This window comes from Arvicanthis niloticus, chromosome 24, assembly GCF_011762505.2.
Source record: "Arvicanthis niloticus isolate mArvNil1 chromosome 24, mArvNil1.pat.X, whole genome shotgun sequence".
Lineage (NCBI taxonomy): Eukaryota > Metazoa > Chordata > Mammalia > Rodentia > Muridae > Arvicanthis > Arvicanthis niloticus.
Genome location: NC_133432.1, coordinates 42,165,247 through 42,192,369, shown reverse-complemented (window position 1 = coordinate 42,192,369; position 27,123 = coordinate 42,165,247). Strand labels below are relative to the sequence as shown.

At 46.0% G+C, this 27,123-nt stretch overlaps 1 protein-coding gene across 2 annotated transcripts in view; it reads left to right on the top strand.

Annotated features, from left to right (window-relative positions):
- Mtus2 (microtubule associated scaffold protein 2) overlaps positions 1-27,123 on the top strand; it is a 352,203-nt gene that overhangs the window by 248,602 nt on the left and 76,478 nt on the right. For both annotated transcript variants that reach the window (XM_076923897.1, XM_076923898.1), the window contains exons 5-6: positions 3,873-4,034; positions 23,073-23,171. In XM_076923897.1, the coding sequence (XP_076780012.1) occupies positions 3,873-4,034; positions 23,073-23,171 (261 nt within the window). The remainder of the gene's footprint in view (positions 1-3,872; positions 4,035-23,072; positions 23,172-27,123) is intronic.

Sequence of the window (27,123 nt, the reverse complement as noted above, 5' to 3'; positions counted from 1 at the left end):
TTATGAATGAAGAAGTCAGAGCAAGGAAGTAGCAGGTGTGAGCGGTGACATCCTTGCCTTGGATGAGGAAGAAAGGCCAATAAACTGCCTGCAAAGCTCAAGCCAGAGTGAGCGGGGCCTGGCAGGAAGCAGGTGGCTGTCTAAGACCTGTCCCAGCTAGCTGCCTGAATTCTCCAGCGCAGTCCCCTGGCTTGTGCTTGCTGCTTGTTTGTTTCTAGTTGTTTTTCCACTCTTTCCAGGCAAGAGCTTGATGCTGTTGGCACGTTGTCAAGTCCTCAGGCATCCGTACACTTCAGTGGCTGCTCCCAAGTTCAGAGCACTCTTCCCTTCTTGAATAATACATTTTTAATTACTGGCCAACTGAAGCCAGTTCTCAAAGAGTGGACCCACTTGTTGCCAGCTTGGTCTTACCAATAATGGACAGAATTAAGTTTTCATACTTTTGTTCTTTTAGAGGTGCTACAAGCCTGGTCTCAGAGGGAAATCAATAGCTTCTTGACACACAGGGCATTTTCTTCCCATCCTGGAAGACAGCCAGGTCTCTAAATTGACATGTTCACTGAATAAATTGCATGAATCAAGGGTGTGATAACAGGACTTCTGAACTCTGTAAGTGCCACAAAAAAAAAATAATTCTGGTCTTAAATTTTTTTTAATAAATTGTTAAATAAAAGACTTGTGGACTCAATGTAGTTTCTACCACACATATTATTGAATATATTATTATGTGAGCAGTGGGCTGTACATCTGCTAATTCCCCTGCCGTAGATCCCTGCAGCTGAGCCCCTCTCACCTCTGAAACACTCCCACAAACACTTAGAACACCTCTGATTTCAGGCACTGAGCTATTTAGTTGATGGATTGCTATTGAATTCCAGGCCCCTAGCTAGTTACCCTTGCAGACAGTTTCCTTGCTGGGTTTGGACAGACACTTTGCATGCTGCTTTATCTAACACCAGCTGCCTAGACCCTGTTCTGTGGAATTCTGGTGCTTCTTCTGGGCTTGCAGAGGCCCGGCACATTCTCTTTGCTGTGTATAGAACTATTTCAAGCCAAGCACAGCAACCGCAGAGAACTGTGTAACACCAGCTGCTTTAAGCAGGGGCGAGTTCTTTCTTTGTTATTCTTAAAGTGCCTTTCCTCCCAGAGCAACACAAGTCTCGCCGACTTTATAGAGACTCTCCCGTTTTCCTGGGGAGAAGAGCAACAGTCTCATATACTCCAAACGGTTGAGTGAAATCTCCAAATATGGTGAGCATCAAGTCCATTTTAATATCTATCATCCCTATGCAGGCCCCATATACATAAAATATCGGACTCTCCTTTCAAAACGATGGAGGCACATTTATCGCGTAACTGTACTTCTTCCAGCCGACATTGCTGCTTTTTCACGGTACACGGTTCTGATCCTGCAGATGGATGGGTTTGTTCTAAACAAGTGCTAATCTGGGTGCAGCCAGCCTCTCCTGATTAGCAGAGGGGAGGAGGCCCCAGCTCCCACCAGAGGGCCAATTGGAAGATTTGCCCCTCAACAGGAAACGTTACCCGTTGTCTTTAACAGGTCACATACATAAAGCTCGAAAATGCTGGAGAAGACGCAGAAGAAAAGTTTGGGCCACACTTTTTTATGTTGAACTCTGACGCAAGCTAAGATTCCAATTTCCCACATCCTTAGAATGTCAGAGTAGTTGTTTGTAACAGACTGTCCTAAGGGCAGAGAGACTGTGTCTAAATGGAGTAGCAAACTGTATTTACCCATCCGTTTCTTCTGCCTTTTAAATAAAGAAAGCTGGGGCTGGACAGATGGCTCAGTGGTTAAGAGCGCCGACTGCTTTTCTAGAGGACCCAGGTTTAACACCCGCATGGCAGCTCACACAACCATCTGTAACCCCAGTCTCAGGGGGATGCAGTTTCCCCTCCTGGTGTCGGTAGCTACTGCATACGTGTGGTATGTATACATGCAAGCAGATAAACCACCCATAAAATAAAAAGGTTTCAATAAAAATAAATGAAACAGCAATGCAAGATCTCTCAGCTCGTTAGACCAGTGCTTCCATACGTCTCACAGACATTTGTGTCTTAGCTCCCCACCCTCCACCCTAACCCCAGGCCTCTGCTCCTGGAGATGAAATGAGCTGAATTTCCCACACCTTGAGAACAGTTTTCCCAGGCCAGTGAGATATGTCTGTAGCAGCCATCACTGGATATCTATAGGTTCTACATCTGTGGATTAACCAACTGCAGAGCAAAACAGCTCAGATGTAAGAAAAGCAAACAAACAAACAAAAAACCACAACTTTATCTGTATCAAGGGTCATTCTCTCCCTCCCACCCCTCATCTTTAAGGATTTATTTAATGTATGAGTGCACTGTACCTGTCCTCAGACACACCAGACAAAGGCGTCAGATCCCACTGCAGATGGTTGTAAGCCACCATGTAGTTGCTGGGAATTTAACTCGGAATCTCTGGAAGAGCAGTCAGTGCTCTTAACTGATAAGCCATCTCTCCAGTCCCCAAGGGTCATTCTCAATTGCTGTAACTCTCTGCATAGCATTTACATTGTAATATTAGTATGTAGGTGTTATCAAAATTCTGGACAACCTGAAAATACTTGGAGCTTCTGTGGGATCTATGTAAACACCATACCATTTTACATAAGGAACTTGATCTCATCTGTCTTCCTGGTTTTATATCCACAAGGCTTCTGGAAACCATGGATTGTGGTTCTGGGTTCCCCCTCTCCTCTTGGAGTGTCTGGATTCTGTCCTTACACTGGCTTGGAGAGGACTAGACAAAGTCAGGAATGGATGGGGTCCAAGTTCTGCTTCTTAGGAAGTCATATGCCAAGAGGGGTGAAATGGAATCTGGGAAGAAGGGTCCACAGAACTCTGTCCATCCAGGAATGCCAGAATAGTGTTACAGCTCTTAGAAGAGGAGTAAAGCAGTGTGGGTGGTCGGCGCCAGTGTTGGGGGCTGTGCTCTGATGTGAGCCTCTGCAAGCAACAGGAGCCTGGTCAGGCAGTCGGGTCCAAAGGTCCCACAGTGAGTGTTTCGGGGGAGAGAACCTTCCCTAAGTGTTACAGCTCAGTAAAAAACAGCCAGTCTCAGATGACCCTTGTATGTTCTTTATTCCACATGCAGGGGGACTACATGAACACTGGGGACATTGGGGAGAGGGATGGGACTTGTAGGTGACTATGTTCTACTGGCTGAGGCTGATACGCTGGTGACACTCTATTTGTATGGGGACAAATTCCAGACGCCAGGCTACGGGCTAAGTGACCGGCTACCTGTGACCACCCGATTGGGGGTCTCTGAGTTATGTGCTCTGCAGCAGACATGGAAACAGGGAGGGAGTACTACTCCTGGCTGTCTCAGGGTGAGATTTAAATCTTAAGTTTTACGATTTCCAGGGTTTAAACATGTTTCACCTCGCCGGGTCCATGCCAGTTCCTCTGGTGGCATGGTCCACCTGCCCCACAATGGATGACTGTGTTTTTATTCTCAGTTCTCCTCAGTTACCCACAAAAAGAGCATTGCTCCCGCCCAACCCCATGAGCTACCCAACTAATCCTTAAAACAGCATACAGTTATACATACATACGTGTAAGCAAAGTGTGTGCACGCACACGTGAGTACAGTTTGTGTCACTCCCCTCCTTGCAGAGGGTCTAAATGACCGACCATTTAGGTCCTTGACTAGGGAAGATCTTTCCACATCTATTTCCAGGCGATTGCTTTTCGGAGTCACACATTGAAGGGCACGTTCTAACACAGACGGCAGCCTTAGGATTGGCTGGCAACCCTGAGCGGCAAGCGGGTCCATCCATTTTTCATGACATTGTAATTAACACGCTGTCTGCCTCCCACAGGCTCAACCTTTGGGAATGAAGAGCAGCCACCTCCGAAGCAGGCTCTGCCTTCTAAGGACACACCCAAGGGAGCTGGCCGGGCGGCCCCTGCGTCTTCCTCCAATGCAACAACACCACGCAGGAGTCTACTTCCAGCACCAAAATCCACTTCCACGCCTGCTGGTAAGACCTTCTGCCTTCCAGGAGCTCCACAGTGGGGCAGCCTTTGTGCATAAAAATGAAGTCTTTAAAAGTCCCCGTGTACTTAGAGAGGATGAGAGACAAGTTTTAAATGACATTTAGAGTTAATACTAATACATTTGTTTTCACGATGCTTCAACATATTTATGTGTTTAAAACGGTCACAAAAAACTCTCCTCCACCTGTCTGGAAACCCTTTGAATGACAACCTTTTGGTTCAGAAAGCAAGAACCAAGCTATCTTTTTTAAGAAGACTGGCATTTGGTCTTTGCTCACAGAAGCGATTGAAGGGCTTTGGGGCAAGCTCAGCCTGGGCCTCAGAACTCAGAACTTAATACCCCAGCAATGGCTCCAGAGCCACTGTTGTACCTACGATTAACTCCATTTAAGCAACTCTGACAACCCATGCTCACATGCACAACAGCTCTCCATGCAGACACGCATGCACACAATGCCCAGGTGGCCCAAGTTTGGCGCCATCTTGCTTTCTCTCTCCCACATCTCACAAAAGGAACCTGTTCACCTCCAGCAGGGTCTGTGGATATGGTTTAGTTTTCTGTTGTCTGCACTATGAAAGATGGAGTGGATGCTGAACCTGGATCCACTGTAAATAGCTCATTCAGATCAGTATTTTTTTCCTTCATATTTTTACCTTGTCATTATAGTCACATATCTATTATTGTATATACATTCAAACATGGGTTTGTGAGTTCTTTAAGAGGGTGCTGTTACAAGCTGAGTGACCTAGTTGGGGTTTGCTGTTGTTGTTGTCATTGTTGTTGTTTTGTCAATGTGTCACAAGCTAGAGTCATCTGTGCAGAAGAATGACAATTGAGAAAATGCCCTCACCAGATCCCCTGTAGGGAAGTCTTGAGGCAATCTCCTGATTGATGGTTGATGTGAGAGGATCAGGCCCACTTTGGGAAATGAGGTCCTGGGCCTGTGGTCCTGAGTTGTGTAAGAAAGCAGCCAGAACAAGTCACGGGGTGCAGGGGAGGGGCTTCCCCAGTGGAAGGTCTAGCTGACAGAGCACCCACAGAGGACATAAGGAGTCAGCCAGGGGAGGGAGGAGTCAGTCAGGTGATGGCAGTCAGGGGAATCTCCAAGCTCTGACTGACTAGCAACCAGGTGCTTCTTTGTTTATAAAAGTTTCTCAAAACAAAGACAGACTAATAATTACCCAAGAAGCACAGATCGTATGTTTAATTTTTTTACTACATGTCCAGGGTTACAAGTTCAGTCACAATTAGAAAATATAAGCAGAACAGATTGTATTTTTATTTATCAGCCCTATAACTCCAATTTAAAGACTCTAAAGAATGTCTCCTCCAAAGCAAACATATTTATTATTATATGACAGCCTGCTTTTAGGCTGGCAGTGTTTGCAGTTTGAAAGCACCCCAGACAAACAGGAAAATATCTGAGCCGCTCTCTTTGTGAGCAGCAAATACTTTATAGCTAACATCTCTTACTGTGTGCTTCATCTTCTACACAATAAAAAGGGAAAGTTTTATTAGTTAATCTCTCTCGATTACTCAGTTCTGTTCTTCCAGAGATGTGCCCTGTACGACCCCTTATCTTTAAATCATATTTTCAGAAAGCTCTAAGCATATTGTATAGGGAGGCCTTGAGTCTGTAACCTTTTCTCCTGGCTAGTCAGGGTTTGGCAATTGTCTCTGTTTACCCTGCATCAATTACATTGCTTGGGTTTGCTCAAGGACAGAGACACCAAGAAGATTCCTGGAGTAATGGCCTCATCTAGCTATGTGCTTATCTGTGGTTAATGATCTCCAGGGCGTAAGGAAGACGTCCAAATAGTAACCAGATAAAGTTAGGGTTAGGATTTTCTTTAAAAGACTCAGACATAATTTTCTCAGGAAAGACATAAAATGAATCATAATGCAGAATATCGTGGCACACACCTGCCCTCACCTGATGGGTCCGCATATGGTCACACTGAAATCTGCTGTGAAAAATTACCTCGGGACTACATGCATTCGGTTTGTGTCATATATATGTTTACACTTTGGCATCATCTCCCTGTCTGTTCAGCTTTCCCAAAGTTCAACTCCTTTTAAACCTTCTGTCCACTGGATGGGAGTCAAGCGTTATGTCAAAGTCATTTTAATTTGTATCTCCCTGACTGTTCCTCCCTGAGATCAGTATTATTGCTTTACTTATTCATAACTTTCTAGTGAACAAAGCTGTAGTTTTTTTTCTTCTTACAACTGGAGTGGATCACCCTTTCTTATGATCAAAACCTATTTCCACTTGCTTTTCTAAGGAATTCCCTGTCCACATCCCTGCCCATCTTCCTATTAGAAGTAGTTTACAAAGGTTGAGCCCAGAAGAATACAAATTCTCAGGCCCCATGCCAAAGCTACTAAAGCATGGATTCTGGGGCCAGGGGCCAGTGATTGCATCTCTCTAAGCATGGTGACAGCTATGGTGCAGAGACGTTTGAGAAGTCTTGATCTATAGAATTGATGCAACAGCCATAAGCCAAAAAATGTCGGGGACCACTCTGTCAATGTTGGAACCCGCACTGCCAAAAGCCATGGGGGCTAAATTATGAGAGCTTGCACTGCCCCACGCTGCTCCAGTCTGTGGGTCAGGGTTTAGCAAGAGAGAGAGTGAAGATGGACGCGAGGAATGGAGACCAGACAGAGTGTGATTCAATCCTGTTTATTCTTCAGTCTCTCTTCTCTCCAAGTCCCAAGTCTTGAATTCCTAGTCCCTAGTTCCTAGTCCTTAGTTCCAAATACTTCCAAGTTCCTAGACTCAAGTACAAGTGTCTAATTCCTAGTTGCCTGTCTCAAGTCTCAAGTGCCTACTACTTCCAGGTTCTTCCTCCAAGTGCCAAGTGTCTAATACCTAATAATTCTTCTTCCGAGTTCTCTAGTCTAAGTGTCTTCTTCCTCAATGCCTAATTCCTACTCTAAGTTGTACTGTACTCTTCTGTCTGCCTCTTGCCTTTTATATGTCTCACTTCTGAGCCACGCCTCTAAGTCACACCTTTAAGTCATGTCCTTAGGCCTTGTCTCTAAATCTGATCTCAAAGTCACGCCCTTAAGTCTCAGCTCTAAATCACAGCTTTAAGTCTCACACACCCAAGGGAAGATCCTGGGTATCTAAAGCAAGATGTTATTAGAGTGTGCTCAGCTGTTGTAGGCTGATGTAACCAAGTCTCTTATCAGGGTATATGGCTCAAGATGGCTGCAAGGATAATAGCCGCCTTCTGTCGGCTCCCCACAGTGAGGGACTGTGCTTTTTATAAACCAATAAAAACAAAGGAAGAAACAAACAAACAGAGACCCACAAGGTATGTGACACCTATCACACTATAGTCCCTTCTCCACAACTGATGACTGTGCCAGTCTTGGTCTGTGAGTCCCCTGTCCTCCTCCTCAGCCAGCAGCAAATGGCAACCCCAGCCAGAAAACACTTAGGTGATAATTTGCAAGTATTGAGCACATCTTCTCCGAAACATCCTTGAATGGGGCTGCTGAGCTCTGCGGTTCATTTTCAAGAGATATAATTGTTTTAAAGATTTACTTTTCTTTTACGTGGGGTGTATTGCCAGCATGTATGTCTGTGTACCACAGACACGTGTTTGCATGTGTATCCATGTGTACCACATGTATGCATGTGTATCACACACAAGGCCCACAGAGGCCAGAAGACGACATTGGATCCTCTGGAACTGGAGTTAGAGATCACTGTGAGCCGCAGTGGATGCTGGGAATTGAACCCGTGTCTTCTTTGAGAGTAACAAACATTCATAGCTGCTGACCCCTCTTGGCCTCTTTCTAGTCCTGAGACAGAACTTTTTTTTTTTGTCTTTACAGCAGTCTGTGCCTGTACTCAAGGGGCCAAGGCAGAAAGATCTTAAATTCTAGCCCAGTCAGGACTACTTAGGGAGATCCTGTCTCTAAGGACAAAACAACCAAACAAAATAAGACACATTGTAGACATTCTCTTATGGTTGATTCAAGAGATGGGCTGGGTGCGGTAAACATCACCCAAACCTCACTAGTGTGCATGAGGCTGAGGACCCACTACACTCAGTGTGTGGACCCCCGACTGTGGCCCTTGGGGACCTTCACATTGCCTGCTGCCTGTCATTTGTAGCCACAAAACTGAGAGCACGGTATTTCCAGCCATCAGCCTCTCTGCTTGCTCATTTTCCCTGGCTGGGTGAGACAACAGCTTTCACCAGGTTGCGGCAAGCTGCTTGCTGCCTTGGGAGGCTAAGGTGGGGCGGGGCCACGCATGCACCGTGGCCTTGCTTACATAGCCACTCAACTGGGACTAGAAGGAGCTCATCATATACCATACGTTACAGAAAAAGAGGGTGAGAAGTGCAGGTGAACAGTCAAAATAAGGTATGAGTTAGCAAAAAAAAAAAAAAAACAAAACCACACACACAGTATGTTTTAAATATATTCATGACTTGCCTTTCCGTGTCTGGTAGACCTTTGCAAATTTCACACTGACTATGAATAAAAGAGTTGCAATGTGGAATTTTTCACTTGGCACTCAGTGGTGTGTCTCTGTATGTCTAAGTGAATTAAAGGCAAGTTTCCCGCTTGTTCTGTTGTCACACTGATTGAGACACAAAAGAGCAGGCCTGCGGATTGGTCAGGTCCCAGACGAGTGCATGGGTTTGGGCTATGAAGCCTAAGTTCTTCGACTGTGTGAATTCTTACGTGTTCTAACCCCTCTCTAGGGGACATCTTCTCTTCTCCTCTGCCTCCTACTCACCGACTTCTCCTTCTCCTCCTTTTCCCCCTTGTCTTCTTCCCTTTCTCCCCCTCTTCCTCCTCCTCCTCCTCTTCTTTCTCTTCCTCCTCTCTTCCATCTTCTGGCTCCTCCTTTTCCTCTTCCTTATTTTCTTTTTCTTGTCTTTCTTTTCTCCTTTGTTTTACAGAATGCAGGTCATCGCAGTGAGCCTTTTCATGGTCTTCTCACTGAGTCACATGCCATCTCTGGCAACGTTTCTGAACTTGACAGGGCCAAGCTGATGGTGGCTGCTTTCCGCCTGCTTAATGCCTGTGCCGGCAACAGGCCGGGCCTTCTGAGTGCTGGGCTGTATCTTCTAACTGGATTTCTAATGGGAGGGTTTAGTGGGTGATATTTTATTCCTGGCTCCTTCTTTTGACAAGCACTTGCTGTACCCATGATGTAGATGCAAGGAGAGTTAGAACAGCCATTCCCCTAGGAACACACATTAAGGGACATGGATTTATGACTTAATAATTAGGGTGAAAGCAAGAGGCCCCTAATCTTATATCTGGATTCTAGTTAATTCTAGCAAGCCAAAAAGTCACAGAGAGGTGGAGGTGAGGCAAAATGGCTTGCCCTTTATTGATGATTTATTTAATCGTGTGTGTGTGTGTGTGTGTGTGTGTGTGTTTGTGTGTGTGTTGCTTATTCAATCACTAAGTATCAGTTGGCTGCTTTCCAAGTCCTGAAATGATCCAGCATAGTCTGCAGGCAATGGCAGTGTGACCCAGGCAGGCAAGGACACTATGGCACGGGCGTTGGGCTATACATCCCAGGAGCAAAAAGAGAAAAATGAAGACAGCAGGCTCGGTGCTTCCTGACTGCAAGGCAAAAGGGAAAGCAAACTGAGGAGCAGCCGACACTTCATCGGAATAGAAGTCTGACCCCCTGACACAAACGGCGAAGATCAAAATTTTGAGAATTAACAACTACAGCAAAGACTGGCAAGGTTTTCTACATAGAAGCACACTCTGAAGCTCCCTCTAGTAATACTCCATAGAGCTAGAGAAAGAGCTTAATGGATAAAGATGCTTACTGTCATGCCTGGCAACCTGGGTCTGATCCCCAGAACCCATGTGGTAGAAGAAAAACAAGTTCTGCAAGTCACCCACTGACCCCTCACACATGTTCTGTTGCCCAGGCTGTAATGGGGGGTCCCTCATGTCTCAGGAGTTTAGCCTGGGTTTTCTGATATATCTTTATCTCAAAATCTTCAGGAAAAGCTTTTGTATTGTTCACAGGTCAAATACAAAATCTCTCTCTGGTGAATTGAACCGTATAATTTTACAGAAATAGCCAGAGTTACCCATTGACTTGATAACAGGGTCATAACAGTCTTCTAAATAGGAAAGTGTTTTCAGTTGGAAATATTGATCGGAATATAGATTACTCCATGGCCAGTGTGCCTCTGATTCTGTCAGGTGAGATGACAGAGCATATAAAATCTAACTCTTTCCATGATAAGCTGTAGAAGATTCCCTCTGGTTATATAAAAAATGCCTTATCATTTAAGTTTCTTTCTGCCTAAGAAAAATATTCTCTAGGAGTCATGAGGCTGTCAGTCTACAGATTGTAAACTCCATGTGTTATAAAAATGACTTTTGTCTCTTTGGAAGCATATTGAATTAAAACGCACACATAGAAAGATTTCTGGGCACATTGTAATTTTCAAAATGCATGTAGCTGATCAGAATCATTTGGGGGGGCTCCCTTTTCCCCAGGTAGCTGGCCACCAGCCCATGAGGATAAAGTGAACAAGGGAGACAAACAGGGTTTCAGATGGCCCATGGTATGAACAGTAATAATGACACACTGGACCAGCTTCAAGGAGACAGATGAACAGAATCTGGAGTAGATTCAGAGGGTAGAGACATCCAGGGTTGGCAAAGGTCACTGTCTGAAGGCTAAGGTACCAAGGTGCCTCATTAACATGGGAAGGCATTCCAGGGATCTCAGGTACTGGGTTCTTATCAGAAGAAAGGAAGCTGAGCCCGTAATCTAACCAAAGCTACCTGACATTACACAGGTAGAGGTGTTTGGATGTTTTGAACTCCCCAGACAAGGTCAGAGAAGGAGAAGCCCTGCTCATAAAGGGAGTCTCCCATTTTGCGCCAAGCAAAACCATGACAACAGCAGACCTTAATTAACAGGGCAACATGTGTGTTTGCAAAGAAGGTTGATGCCCAGGAAGATGCTGCCACTGTCTGTCCCTGCTTCCTCCTCTTGGCTCACACACTGCCTGACCTTCCTGACCACATAGTGAAGAATTTGGGAAAGGGCTGGAAAGAAAGACGGAACTTTAGATAGACAAAAAGAGGAGCCAGACAGTGGACCAATGCCTGCCGCTGGAACACTCATTGAGGGTGATACGGGACTGTTCTCAACAGCCACGCAGGATTCCCTGGCGTCCCATGCTCAACTCCAAGAGCAAGTTCGACTCTGATGATGAGGAAAGAATCAGTGCTCACAATGTTGTCATTTTTACTGGCTCAGGAGCGTTCATGAACATCCCAGGAGGACTGGGAGGTGACGAGGGTTCAGGATAGAGGCAGCATCCGAGGTTCCATGCTGATGCTGCTATTATTGCTTGGTGTCGAGTAGCCCTCCTGAGGCAGAGTTTGAATTGCTATCACTGGCAACTGATTTGTCATTGTGAAGGGAACGGGAGGGCCAGCAGTCATGTGGGGAACAGAGCAGGTTGCGGGAGAGCGGATGTGTTCAGAAAGAATGTTTATAGGAGTAAAATGAAGGCGGTAAAACAAGAGCCCTTTGTGTGGCATGAGGTGTGTGAGCTAGGAAGATGGGATTCGGATAGTGCATGCTGTGTCTGCTAAAGGGAGCTGCCCACGTCCTTAAGGGAGCCAGTGAGGGCTATTCCAGAGCCAGAAGAAAAGTCAAGGAGCCCTGTAGATCAGAAGCTCAGCATTCTCTAGGACATCCCAGAAGAGGGACTGTTGGGTGTATGCATAGGCATCCACTCCATCCACCGTCAGGCACCGAGAGCCTTCACAGAGTTAAGGCAGTCTTGGCTACCCATGGAGATCTTGATGAATGAGATATGACAACCCCTGTCCCTGTGTGTGGCACAAGGTGTCTCTTAATTACACACTTGTTTTATTACATTTATGCTAAGTGCCGTGAAGAAGAAATGAATGTTCAGGAAGGGTGAAGCACCATGGCTCTATGAGAAAGAAGTCAGAGAGAAGAAGCCAGATGCTTGAGACCAGTTGCCAGGCATTGGTGATAGGGGGAACAAACCTGTCTCCCCTTAAAAACTCAGTCTAGGGTTACTAGCAATCAGATGCCTTGCTAATTTGAACACACACACACACTCGCACACACACACACACACACACACACACACACACACACACACACACTTCTAACCCGCTACATAAGGAACTTAGAAGCTATAAAATGCTCAAAACACAAACAGCATAACAGAGACTCTGGTGGATTTACCCTCTCTTGTCAGTTTGCTGTGTTACGGTGCTATCTGGCAATAATAATTCAAATACCACAGGGTGACGAGGGAAATGAGAAGAGACTGTCTCTTTCCTCTGCTATCCCTGTCCAACACTTCCATTGAAACCTCTGCAAAACGTATTTGACAATTGAGAAACTTTATAGGACATTCCCTCAATGCCGGGCTTTACTCAACGCTGCCCCACCTTGATGGAAAGCCATGAAAAGGCTGGTATGGAGCCAGCCTTGTATGTGTAAACATTCTTGGAAAGCCGGGCCCTAACTTACCAACTCTTACTTGTAGGCAGATTGTATCTAAAGGTTACAAACCTTTGCCTGTCAGCCCTACACAAGTGTGGGAAGAATCCGGCAGAAATTCATGCGAATTTCTTGGGGAATGATCTTGGGGCTTCCATGGTGAATTTCAAGGGTCATACCTGTCATATGGTGCTGAAGTCTGTCTATGGTGCTACGTGTGCATTGCTATGTAAATTGATGCCATGGTGTTGCCCCCCCCTTTATTTGGGGGAGTGGCGATCTTTTAATTGTGTATCATTGTTTTAAAATGTTCAGTTCTTTTCCAGGCGTGTAGGATCTGGGGTGCTACATTGATGCGATCTCAAATTCTAACGGTGGGTTCGGGAGTGGAGACAATAGTTTTCAAGGAGTGAAGAGAAAAACTTACTTTGGCCTCAGTGGGAAAGGATGTGCTTAATTCTGTAGAGACTTGATGTCCCAGAGTGGGGAGATACAGAGAGGGACACTCTCTCAGAGGCAAAGGGAAGGGGGAGGGGGAGGAAATCTGAGAGGGGAGACTGGGAGGAGGCAACATTTGGAATGTAAATAAATAAAATAATAAAAGAAAGAAGGAAGGAAGGAAAGGAAGAAAGGAAGAAGACAAATGCCAGTTAACCATCTGACAAGATAGATGGAAACGAATAATCTATTTCCCAGGCCGGGCATAGTCTTTGTATGCTGTATCTTTCATCAGTCACTCAGCCAGCAGAGGTGGTGTTCTTGGCCCCACACTTGGCCATTCAGTAATGAGTCCCTCAGCCAGCCTGGCTAAGGCAGAGAACAAACCCCACCCCTCTGCAGGAAGCTTCCATACCTGGTCCCGTTACTCCCTTCAGCAGCCGCTGTTCCCTATGATACAGATCCACGCACCACAGTCAGAAAGCCCATCCTCTGCCCCTGCCTTCTCCCCTGCCATCTCCTTCTTCCCAGCACCTACCTTCTCCTCTGATACCCACTGTTTTAGTTAGGGTTTCCGTTGTTATGAAGAGACACCATTATCAAGGCAACTCTTATAAGGACACCATTTCATTGGGGCTGGTTTACAGTTTCAGAGATTCAGTCCATTATCCTCATGGCAGGAAGCACAGCAGTGTCCAGACAGGCATGGCCTGGAGAAAGAGCTGAAAATCCTACATCTGAAGGCTTCCAACCGGGGGCGGAGCTTGAGCACTGGGAGCCTGCAAAGCCCATCCCCCCAGGGATGCACTTCCTCAATTCCACCAAGGCAGCACCTCCGAATAGTAGCATTTCCCATGGGCCAAGTGTATTCAAACCACCACGCCTGCCTTTCCCCCTACATGCTGCCTTCTTGTACCCTCAGCTACTTTGGTAAGCTAAGCTACACTGTATCTCTGTGACTTCTTTCCTGCTGTTCAGTCCACCTTTATTCCCCTTCTCTTAGGTTTTGATTCCCACCCATTAGCTACCCACCCGACGCTCATTCCACACACCCACTTACTGACCACGTAACTATGATGGCCCAGGCGCTTGGCCATCTTGATGACTACCAACAAAAGCATGAGCATGATGTCATGCCAGACTTGACCTAAGGGCTCTTGCCCAGTAACATGACAGAGCTCTGCTTTCCCCATGTTTATAGATGGAGGATCTGGCTTTCCCCACAGAAGAGCAGCTGGGCAGATGACCACCACTTGGGGCGAAGTCTGTCCTTGCCCAAAGCCTCTTCTCTTTCTAATATGCCACATTTATTTATCTATTAAAAAGCTGGCTGGTTACATAAAGTGATTCTAACTTAAGGTTCCCAAGTAGGACATTAATATGTATTTTCATGGGATCGATTACAATTTACTGGGTTTTCTGAAGTGGTTAATGCAGAAGATGCCACTTGAGGTGAGTGTGAAGAATTGTTCTTGTGTCCCACGGGACCTTGAAATACACATACAAGATGATACATATACAAATACAATGCTTCAGCCTGGGAGTGTCTCTAACTATTGATCTGTCAACATATGAGTGTGGAGACAGAGAGTGAATGAGGGTGAACTGTCTCCTTAGCCCATGTATGCCCCTTCAAGTAACAGACAGAACAACATCAGCATTAATAGGCCAGACTGACATTGTCGTCCCTTGATAAGTGGGTTGGAGTGAGCTTGTAAATTGCCCAAAGTAACCAAGCCAGAAGATTGCAAGTTTGGATTTGAGTGCAAAGCTTGTACCCAGAGCCCTATACTTGGAGCTGACACAGGGTGGAGCTGACATCAGTGGCCTGTGTCACGCATGAGAAGTTACCCAGCAAAGCATGAGCCAGCAGGCAGCTGCTCTGCACACATTCCAAGACCATCTTTCTTTTTAATTGCATGCACCTTTTGGCTTTGAAAAGGCCTCTCCGAATACATATCTGTTTCCACGTGACTATTGGAAAGGGTGGAACGAGATTACTAGTGAGCCTTGGTGAATAGCTGTTTCCTACCATGTAGGATTTGCATGGCAGGGGAATTGGAAATGTGCTTAGAAATTAGAACCAGATTCCCGTCATGGTTACCGATAGTGGTTCTGTCCTTAACTTGATGGCTTAACATCCCTACCCTTGCCTTAGAAAGAAGAGACTAACAGAGGCCTCATTTTGTTGTGATTGAGTACACCAGGCTAGCTCAGTATCTACAAGCCACTGTTCTGTGTTAGTCCCATTTGGCCTGCTATTTTTTTTTAAAAGAAAATGCCAGAATGGGTGGTATATAAACAGCAGGCAATACAATTCCACAAGCCCTTCCCTTCTTAATACCATCATATTGGAGAGAACTGGTGAGGAACAGGCAGAAAGCAGGTTCTAAAAGCACCAGTGATAAGGCCAGGAAGTTGGCCGGGAGAGTCAAGTGCTTGCCTTGTGAGGCCTTCAGTTTGATCTTCAGAACATAAGAAATTCAGCCACAGCCATCAAGTTAAGGACAAAGCTATTATATGCATCGTGTGCATACATTTCCAACACTGAGGAGGCAGACACTGGCAGATTTCTGCATGTCACTACCCACCCACTAGTCTAACTGGCCATCTCTAAGTCCCAGTGAGAGACTCAGTCTCAAAAGACAAAGGAACTGAATGGATCCTGTGAAATAATGCCATCTGAGATGGTCCTCTGACCTCTGCAGGCATGCATGTATACTCCTGGCCTCTGTGTGCATGCATGTACTCTTCCTGGCCTCTGTATGCATGCATGTACTCTCCCTGGCCTCTGTATGCATGCATGTACTCTCCCTGGCCTCTGTATGCATGCATGTATACTCCCATGTGTGCACCTGCATACACATGGATTGGTAAACATATGCACAAATAAAAGTATTGGCAATGACTATCTTATATAATTAAAAGTTGCCATTTTGGTGTATGGTAATCGCTGACAAGATGCTCAGTACATACAGTGCACAGTCTCAGCCCTACAGGGTCACTGTATAAATTATTGTCATTTGTCAACTTAACACACTTGGGTAGAAGGACCCTCAAATGAGGAATTGCCTCCACCAGACTGGCTCTTGGACATGTCTGAGGGGGGGTTGTTTTCATGATTGCTAATTAGTAGAAGAGGGCCCACCCTACCATGGATGGCACAGTCCCTAGGCAGGTAGGCCTAGGATGCATAAGAAAAGTAGCTGTGCAAGCCAGACAAGCCAGACAAGCCAGACAGCATTCCTCAGTGTTCTCCAGTTCCGTTCCTGTCCCCAGGTTCCTGTCTTGAGCTCCTGGATTGGCTTCCCTTGATGATACACTGTGGCCTGCAAGCCAAATAAACCCTTTGTCCCCAAGTTGGCTTTGATCGTGGTGTTTATCACATCAAATTTGGACAGCGTGGGAAATTCGTACATGTGTACCTGAGATACATACAGATACAATTCTGAGCAACATTGCTCAGAATTGCTAAGCACCATTAGTGGAAACAACTTAAACTTCAGCCGATAGAACAAATTCGAAGAGTGGGATACACGTCTGCAGTGGGCAGCTCTGTGGCAATGGAGGTGAACCATGGCCACAGGATACAACATGACTGAGAGTCACTCAGGATGCTTTGTGAAAATTGCCGGGCTCTACAGTGTGGTGTCACTGGTACAACCTCCATAAGCTCTATGTATAGTGTACGAGAGCAGTAAAACTGTGGGAGAGAGCATCACACAGTGACTAAAACCATCTTGCCCTAATAGGAAGAAGGAGACAGCAGAGCCAAGCCAACTGCCCTGGCACGTGGGCGGCCACTCCTCTACCTGGCTAGGAGCTCTGTGGATTTGGGCTTTTAATTCACAGTATCATGGTGTTTAAAATCATTGGATTTTATTAAGAAATCAATATAGATCCATATGAGAGATCTTCCATAAAGCTCTCCAGTGGGCTCCTTGTGGCAATGCCTGGAGAGATTATAATGAAAAAGAAGGAAAGGTATATTTTTTCCCAGTCTTCTATGGCCTAGGATGTTTTAGGAGAAAGGTAGGGGTTCATTTAAATATGTGTATACTTTTTGGGTGGCTGAGGTTTGATCTGTAATCTTAGCCGGTTAATTCAGTTTAAATCAAAAGCATCAGGGGACAAAAAAAAACAATTTAGCTTCCTGTTGACTCTCTCTGGTTTTCATTTACCACTACCACAGTTGTTAGTAGCATCGGTCATGGTTTTCTGTTTATTAAAAGGTACAGTACAGAACAATTACTAATTTTTTAAAACAGCCTTAGACTGAATTTTCATGGGGGTGATTGATATGTTGAAAGGAAACAGAGGAAGGGCTATTTGTTTTGGTCCAGTGACCTTAGACGACATCAGGGGACATGAAGGCTGGATGCAAAAACTGGCCATCCCGTCCTCTCCAGCGCCTTCTCCATCTTTGACCGTGGACCTCTGCATACACACAGATTCACTCTCTGGGTCAGGCTTCCTTCCTGGATAGTCTGCTCTCCTCCGATGAAGCTCCCTCTGGCTCTGCTCTTTCCCAGAGAGAAGTCTTCACCACTCTCTGGCCTGACACTCACTGTGTTATGTTTCCATTGCTGATGTATCCGTCTCACGGATGTCTCCCTTTGTCTCTTTACTTGAGAAGTTGATGTCACCTCAAGTGTACTGGAACCATCTGATAAAGCATGTGACAGAGGAGTGACATGCTGAGGATCCTTTGGAGTGCAGAAACTAGATAGACTCTGTAGTAAAGTCTCAGTAAATCACCATGGGCATCCGTAACTCACTCTAATGTGGGCCATAAAAGAACTCTTCTCTTTCAGAGAGAAAACGTTTACCGCCCCCCAAAGCATTTATTTCACTATGCTCTGGAATTCCTTTGAAAGTTAAAATACCAAGTAAAACAAGGCAACAAAACAAGGGATAATTTGGGCTTGCCCCACTAAAATCTGCCCCAGTGAATAAAGCTGTTTGTATTGGTGTCAAAAATGTAAATAATTTTCCCACCACTGCTAACTTACACAAGTTTTCTCAGCCTTACTAGATCAGGCAATGTGTAAAATCCTCAGGAGAGCTGATGTGTTTTCTTCCCATAAACCTATGCACTTCAGAGCGTTGCTCGTTTGGTTTGAGAGAAAACAGGCTTCTATTGATGTAATAAAGCTCCTTGACTGTTAGTGTTTCTGTAGCCGCAGAGAAACCATGACCAGAAAGAATGCTGGGGAAGAAAGGGTTGATTTGGCTTACACCGCCATATTGCTGTTCATCATGAAAGGAACTCAAGCAGGGCTGGAACCCAGAGGGAGGAGCTGATGCAGAGACCATGGAGGGGTGCTGTTTATCTGCTCATCATGGTTTGCTTAGCCTGCATTTTTTTTATAAAATCTAGGACTACAAGCTCAGGGATGGCCCCACCCACAATGTGCTAGGCCCTCCCCCATTGATCACAAATTAAGAAAATGCCTTACAGCAGAATCTTATGGAAACATTTTCTCAATTGTAGTTCCTTCCTTCCTAATGACTCTAGCTTGTGTCGAATTGACATAAAACCAACCAGAGCAATGGCCAGAAGCAACTCAAAGAGGAAAGGCTTATTGTATCTGCAGGTCACACTCCATCACTGAGGGAAGTCAGGGCAGGCAGGAACTCCGGGCAGGAACCTAGAGGCAGGAACTAAAGCAGAGGCCACAGATGAATGCTTCTTACTGGCTTGCTCCCCATGGCTTGTTCAGCTTCCTTTCTTATATAGCACTCACTGCTGGCCACCTGCTGGAGGGTGGCCTTGCTCATATGGATCATCAAAAGAAAACACTCCACAGACCAATGTGATAGAGGCATTTTCTCAGCATGGGGTGCCACTTCCTAGGGACTCTAGAGTACATCAAGTTGACAAAAGACTAATCAGCACAAGAGGTCTCCAAATGCCCAGAATTTATTCTGTCTCAGGGTTGGTTTTATTTTCCACCAAGAAAAAAAAAAAAGAGACCTGATTAGTTAGCATGGATAACCAACTCCTTTGATCTACAGATATTTAGTGAGTAGGTGACTCTTGTGGAATGCGCTGTCTTAATGGGACCTCTGGGTGGGCAAACAACGTCCTCAACTGTCATGCGATGTGGGAGAGGACCAGAGATTGGTGGCAGAGCCCACCCCTACCCCACCCCCACTTCCCCACCTTACCCCATCCCTCATGCCGGGTCTGAGGCAGGTTCAGTGAGAGACAGAGCAGACAGGGGAGGTTGCTGCAAAGAGAGGCTGCTCTGGTCTGAGTGTGGAAATTACAATGAATGGGAGGATGAGATATGGAGTGGCTGTAGAGAGAGAAAAACGTGTATTTCACCAGACATGTTGTTCCACTGAGTGTGCAGACATGAGAAAAGAGAAGAGAAGGACAGGATGGTTGTCTCCAGTGTAAGCAAAGGGGCCTAAGCTGGAGAGGGGGGAGGGAGAAGGCTGAAGTGACACTGTAAGGGCCCCACGAAGGGAGGACCTCACCCAAGTCTCAGGAATTTGCGGCCACCCATTAACTCACAAGACACCAAACTTGATGTAATCAGCAAGAGGTATATTTCAATCAGTATACTGAGGTCAAGACCCATGACCCACGCAGGAGCAGTGGGGTCTGACCCCGGGGCTTTAGAGACAGAGAGAATTTAAAGCCAAAAACCACAACTCAGGGGGGAAACTACAACCCAAGGGGAGTGAAGGAGGGCTATTGGAGAGTACCTGTGGAAAGTCTCAGCCCATTATTTAGTTCGTGACAGGGTACAAGGAACAGTCATGGGGAACATTTTGTATAGGCTATTCTCTAAGAGCCTGTACGTAATCAGCCATCCATCTTATCGTCAGCCAAGTTCCTGAAACACAGAGCTCATGACCAAGCTGACCTGCACTCTTGGTTCTGTTCAGTCTGCTAGGAGGTTTTGAAAATTCTTAACCCTTTCAACACCGAGTTTAACTGAGCACATGGAGGCTGTCCAAAGTGAGACATCACACACAAATAGAGATCAAATGGGCAGCCACAAGCTGAGAAACCAGAGGGAAAGAACCCAACGTTATCAAAGAACATACCAAGAAAATGCTTCAGAACCGTAGGATGCAGGTTAAAGGGATCTACTGGGTCTCTCTGCATGATAGATAAAAAAGGCAACAGAGCACACTAAGGTGAGAGTGAGAGGTGATAAGAGTTCTTCAGGAAAGTAAAGGATCACCCACAAAAGGCTGAGATTTGTCACAGTATTAGGCTCCTCGGCATTAGCAATCCAGGAACCCAGAGAGAAATCCCTTTGCATCTCCGAATGAGGTGATCACCACATTAAAATTCTGATTTAAAGCGAACATTTGATGGGAAGGAATTTTGAGCAGCGGAAATTCTAAAGAGAAAAAAATTAGTGGTATTCTGACAAAGTAAAGAAGCTGGCCACGAAGTCACTAAAGGTGGCCACAGTAGAGGAAGCCACTCAAGAAGCTAGCCACAGAACAGAGAGCCACAGGAATCTAGAAAACATGAGCCTCACATGGGAAGAGGCAAAAGCTTGGGCCAGTAGGAGGGCCAGGCGGTACCAGGAAGGTCTGCCCTTAGCAGCCAGCCTCTCCTAGCCAAGTTCTTGTCTCCTAACAGTGACCCAGGTTCCCCAAATCTGCTGAAGATCTCTTGTCTGGACCTGGGAGCCTCCAGGGGCCACTTTACAGTCAGTCCACAGCACAGAGGGAATGTGAGCCCTTCCACCCGAATCTCTGTGCTGAGAGGGGCTGAGGGTGGGGGGCAGTTGGAGGGGTTATTATAGAGGTAACAGGGAACAGAGGCTTGGGGGAGGAGAAATGAGCAGACAGTGAGGACAGTAGGCAAGCCAGGCAGACTTGGGACAGGTTGAACCTCAGCCCAGAGAATTCTGGGATCACACCGCCAGGCCTTCTTGTCGTTCCGTGCAGCACACAGACTTCTGCATACCACGGGTCGACCTCTTAGCTTTACTATTGTCTTGAAATGGAAATAATGCAAAGTCATCAAAAATAAATAGTTCAAGCTACTCAATCCTACTGCTTAGACCTTAGCACGACTAAGCCTCTAGAAGCCTTAATACAGGTGCTACTTGGTGTGGTTACATGAGACAATACCTTGAATTCTATTCAACAGCTAACGTTTTTTATTGTGGATGTCTTTCCATGTCAGTATAATATTTTTAACGACAGCACAGTACTCCATGGCTTAACTTTGTGTGTGTGTGTGTGTGTGTGTGTGTGTGATAATTTAGGTCTTCGATGTGAATTTTGTTGATATTCACATATCTATTGTTAGTTGTTAGAAGTCCGACCGCAGTTCACAACAGACCACTCCAGACCACACAGTTCCAAGGGGGAGGAGGTTTATTCAGGAGATAGGGCAAAGGTGGGAGAAGAAGGTGGAAGGATGAGAGAACGAGTCAGGGGATCCTGCCTGTTTTATATGGGTGGTGATGTAGCATGTCCCAGGTAAAGGTGAGGTAGCCAGGTGGATTCTGGGAGTGTACGGCTGTTGCCTTGGCAACGATGTGGGGGTCGCCTAGATGTGATGTCACTGGGTTCGGAGCCTGATTCCAACATCTATTGTAAATGATATCCTGTCTTTGAGCACGTATTTTTCATGCCTGGAGAAGTGTTCTATAGTGAGATTTGCAGAAGTGGAATTTCAAAGTCAAAGATATCAGTATTTAAGGTTTCCAGTTGGGGCTATAGCCCGTGCTCCATGAGACAGGGATGAGAAACTCAATTCAGGCTAAACGAATATTCATGAGTAGCTTGCAGGAAACAAGTTTGGTGACTTTTGGAGGCAACTAATGTTTCCCTGCTTGGTCCTGGTCTCCTAAAGGGCAGGAAGAGAATCCAGATTAGCTTAGCGCTGTGGTGGTTGCCTGTAATACCCGGAGAACGGAATAGTGGCTGGGGTTTCAAGGCCTCTGAGGCAGAGCCACCTGAAGCCCTCAGTAGACCTTCACTGCGCATGCGCACACATAGAAACTCTCGGTAATGTTCTCAAGAAGTCAGAGCTGGAAAGAGGCTGTGGATGTATTCAAACATGTAAAAACTCAAACTACAGACAGCAAAGGATGGTAATGCGGCATTTAAAAGGGGGAGATCAGCAAAATTTCAATATGGGGAAAAAGGCTGCTCTGCAAAATGAACGAAGAGCTTATATACCGGGGAGACACATGGGCTTGCAGTTAGGTCGCTGCTGAACAGAGACACATTCGATTGCTGTGCCATTCTTTGGTGTCTGTCAGTAGTTGTGTGCCTGGCTTGTCAGGGCCGGCAGTGTGTGGGCCTGGAGACGTTCTTGCACGCACTGTTCTTCCAGCGGGAGCATGAATGAGTGTACCTGTAGCGGGCAGTTGCAGTCTACGGAACAACACTGAGGATGTGCAGACTTCAGCTTTCAGAGACAAGGCACTCTGACCCCCCCCCCCCCCCAGTAGTCATCTTTTGAGGGCATCTAGGCCTCTAGAGCACACCCTTGCCCGGGGTTATCTCTCCTGCAGAGCATGCTGGGATAGTTCCCTGAAGGCTAAGTTGCAGCATCTACCATTGCCTGTAGATCACACTCTTACCTGGGTTATCCCTCCTGCAGAGCATGCTGGGATACTCCCCCCCCCCAAACTGCAGCCCAGGGGTCCAGCGAACTCTGGGTTGCCTTTGAATGGAAATCAATTAGAGGTCTCCCACTCCCAACCAGCCGGCACATATCCTTTGGCTATCGCTCCCCTCCCTGTCTTCAGTAGACCGAATTGGTGCCTAAGTACCAATTCACTGATGTCTTGTGAGGTCACGGTTTACTGAGACCCCAGAGTAAGCGGTGTTTTCGTCAAACCAGAGACATGCCGGCCTATTTCACGGGACACTTAGACCTAAATCCCCTGTGTTATAAACGAGGGAGTCACTCTCCCAGCCAAAGGGGCGGGGTGGGGTGGGGTGACTATAACAAATTACCTAGCTATTTTCGTGTTGTTCTGTTTCCTGTTATTACATAGTCTTTCCCACAGCAGCTTGTGTTACGGCTCTGCCCATAACCGGCCTTTTCTCTCTTCTGTTCCTCTTTATCATCTGTAGGAACAAAGAAAGAATTGCAGAAAGATCCAGAGGCTAAGAAGCCTGCTGTTTCGTCTCCTAAGAGGACAGCATCTGCTGCTACCAAGCTCCACTCACCAGGTACTTATACATGTGTTCTGTGCTGGAGCATGAGGCCTGCACTGGAGCTGAGTTCATTCAAATGGTGTTGATGGATGCACACCAGCCGGACACACACAGGCTGGCTTTCCTCATTCCATACGAAAGGAACCAAGATGTTATGTCATGTATGCATACATGAGAAAATTTCTTTGCAAAGGAATATATGCTCTTATGAGAACATATAAAAAATTCAATAGGAAAATATCACACTTTGAGGTTCTAAGCTCAAGAAGTAATATTTCATAAAAGGAAGAAAAACAAACTGTATATAATAAAACCTAGCTTTGAGCTGGGAGGTGGTGACACACACCTTTGATCCCAGCACTTGGGAGGAAGAAGCAGGCAGATAATCTGTGAGTTCGAGGCCAGTCTGATCTACAGAGTGAGTTGGAGGTCAGCCTGGTCTATAGATTAAATTCCAGGACAGCTAGGGCTACACAGAGAAACCCTGTCTTATAAAAACAAAAACAAACAAACTAACTCCCCCTCCAAGAAAAAATACAAACAAAAACACCTAGCTTTGGACTACTTGCCTAAAATATAAGAATGTTTTAAAAATTAAAATATGGAAATATTTATATTAATGAAATGCCAAACAACTAATAATTAAAAATCAATAATTAATGCATGTTAAATCACCTATATGTATAAAGTATACGACTTGGTCAGTTTTGATGTGGACCCATCACCTTTCAATCAAGAGAATGCACACATCCATCTTCTCTCAGATGTCGTGGTATATATCTTGTCAGGCCCACGTGCCCAGTCCACCATGCCCCCAACCCAACGCCACTCATCTCTATTATAGAAGTTTGTGTTTTCTAAAGTCTCATATAAATGGAATCGCGTGATACGTTGCTCTTTTACTGTCTTGTTTGATAACCCCTTCCTTTACATTGGTGCATACTCCGATGTGTTAATTACTTTTCTGTTGCTATGATAAAACGCTGTGCCCTGCAGTGAAAGAGGAAGCCCTGAGCAAATGAATTCCTGAGTGCATGTGTGCCCTGCACATGGGCTCAGCATGTCAAGGACTCACCCCCCATGGCCTCAGTCACAGAGGGAGACAGTGTGTGCAGAAATGTCCACCACAGCTTTTTCCCACTAGATGTCAAGGACGGAAGATCGTTCCCTTACAGAGACTAACTAAACCTGGCTCCTTGTTCAGAAACACACTGAGCTTCTAACACTCAGCTGGGATTCAGCCAAGATCCCAGACCACTCAGTTCCAGATTTTTGTCTGTGGGCTCATCTGTGTGTCTGTCTGTCTGTCTGTCTGTCTGCCTGCCTGCCTGTCCACCTGTCCTTCATTTCCTTGCCATCCTATTCAGGTATTAGTTCCTGGAGGCTGTGCAAGGGTTTATCAGTGACAAAGGCAACTTACAGGAGAAAGAGTTTATTTGAGCTTACGATTCCAGAGGGATAAGAGTCTGTCATTTGGGGTTAGCAAGCAGCTAGCACAGTGGCTTCAGCAGAAAGCTAGGAGCTCACAACCCCTTCTATAAGCAGAAAGCTTAGAACAGGCACTGGGGATAATAGGAGGCTTTAAAACCTCAAATCCAGCCTCTAGTGATGACTTCCTCCTGCAAGGCCACACCCCCTAAGCCTCCCCAAACAACAGCAGTAGCTAAGGAACAAGTGTTCAACTACTGCCTATGGAGGACATTCTTATTCACACCACTGTGCCCAGCTTACTTATTTCCCTGACAAAGGTCCTTTGAGGCCATTTGCCTATTGGAACCAAAGTCTAGCAGCTATGGTGTTTGTGGGTGGTGTGGCGTGGATTCTCATTTCTTATTGGTAAATACCTTAGTAGCTGGATGTATGGCTTGTATGGTAATTATATACTTAACTTCTTTAAACTGGGCCAAATTTGTTTCCTAAAGTAATTCACTGTTTGCCTTCTGGGTGGTAGCACATGCGGCCCTTGGTCCTCCTTGCTAACGCCCGCTGTGCCTGGTCATGGATTACAAATGGGAGTCCTCTACTGCACTTTCCCATTGTTTATAAAGGATCAGACACAGGACACAGATGAGCATCTGGAAGAAAGGTCCTTAGCATGGGAGCCAGAAGGGAGTGGCAGCTTCTCCCTTTTGCTTTGGAACACGCTCCATAGGTTTGTCTAACCAGACAAGAAGCTCTCTAGACCCTGCGGTTTAGGGGTGCTAAGAAATAGCAACATACCAGTGGAATTGATTACTTGATCAACTCCCAGGCTCCCTTCCTCCTCAGAGGTCAAGGAACATCAATTAAATTCAGGCAAAATGACAGTGAAATATCCCACTGGCCAATCAGATGGAGGCAATTCTTCAAACAAGGTTTCTTCTTCCTGGAGGAAACCACACTGCCTGGCAGAAACTCCAGGCAAGCAGCAGCCAGTGCTAAGAGGCAAATCAAGTTCCATCCCACAAAACCTTCTGAACTAAGTTTACTCAAAAATAAAGCTCTCTTCAAGTCCACAAAGTCTACCCATGTGCTCGTGGGTTACACCTCTGTAAGGACAATGACCAAGTCCATAAAGGACTTCTTCTTCAACTGAGAAGCTATCAAAGCTGTGTCCAGTCCTTGCTGCCACCTTGTTTACAAGTGTGAAGGTCATGGCCCCCTGTCACATTATCAACGTGCAGGCGGCAGCACAGCTCCGTGGCTGTGCCCGATAAGCTTTGCAGATCTAATTAAATCACCCCGTTTCATCCACAGCAATCCCCTGGGTAGTGACTGGATGGTGCAAATGAATTTTTAATACTCGCTTTCCATTTTCAAACACCACGTCCTCCCCAGCGCTCAGCCTTTGCACGGAAACTGTTGGAAGCTCAGCCTTTGCACGCAAACAACTGTTGACATTCACCTCTGTGCTGATGTCCAGTCACTGGCTTCTCCCTAGGGGTAAACTGTCACATGTCGTTGTGGCCAGCATAGCATCCTTCTGCTCTAACGATTTACGCAGCTGGTAGGATGGCTCGGAAGAAACTGTGACTGGGGCAAGATTGAGACAGTGGGAGTGTATTCTGGATTTAGAGCAAACCCCTGGCCCTGAATGGTTCAGCTCCACACAGGAGGGAATGGGAAGCAGCCTGGGTAGAGAGGAACCAGAGGACCCAGATGCTTCCCTCTTAGACAGTGGCTGGCTAAAGACCAGCGACAAGCCCAATCCTTGCTCACCCACTGAACCCTGCATGACACCAGACACAGAGAAAATGTTCAATAACGAGAATCAAATATTTGGGGCCCTAAAAATCATAGCGTGAAGCATTCATCAAACAAAAAAAAAAAAAATCAGCTATCTGGCCAGGCAGTGGTGGCGCACACCTTTAATCCCGGCACACAGGAGGCAGAGGCAGGCGATCCCTGAGTTCGAGGCCAGCCTGGTCGACAGAGTGAGTTCCAGGACATCCAGGGCTACACAGAGAAACCCTGTCTCAAAAGACAAAGAAAGAAAAAAAACCCAGCTATCTGTAGGTTGTGGTAAGACAGTACTCATGAGTTCTTTGAACACTGGTAATTTAGAAGTAGGGTTCTCATGGGAAAGCAGGATCCTTCCGAGATACTGATAAAGCCATCACAAACACTTTCTAACCACTAATCACTAAGACTGGAGAACTCGGTAGCCAACCCCATTGCTCGGCGCTTCCTTCCTAATGCCTCAGCTCTGGGGCTGGGATTTGGATAAACCATGACAGTGACTGAGGGTTAAAGTGCAGTCAACCAGGAGTCCTAAACTCTGGTGTCACAAAGTAGCTAAGCTTATCCTGTTGGTCCCAAAAGCTGATGTTCTTGGGCGGCCTCGGACACGGACAAGGTTGCCAATTGCTAGGTGCTTTGTGTACCTCTGTGTCAGACACTGCATTTGGGTTTTGCATCTTGCTCCCTGAGGCTTTAGAAAAGAGCAAAAATCAGAAGAGAAAGAAAGAGCCTCTAGAAGACTTTAGGT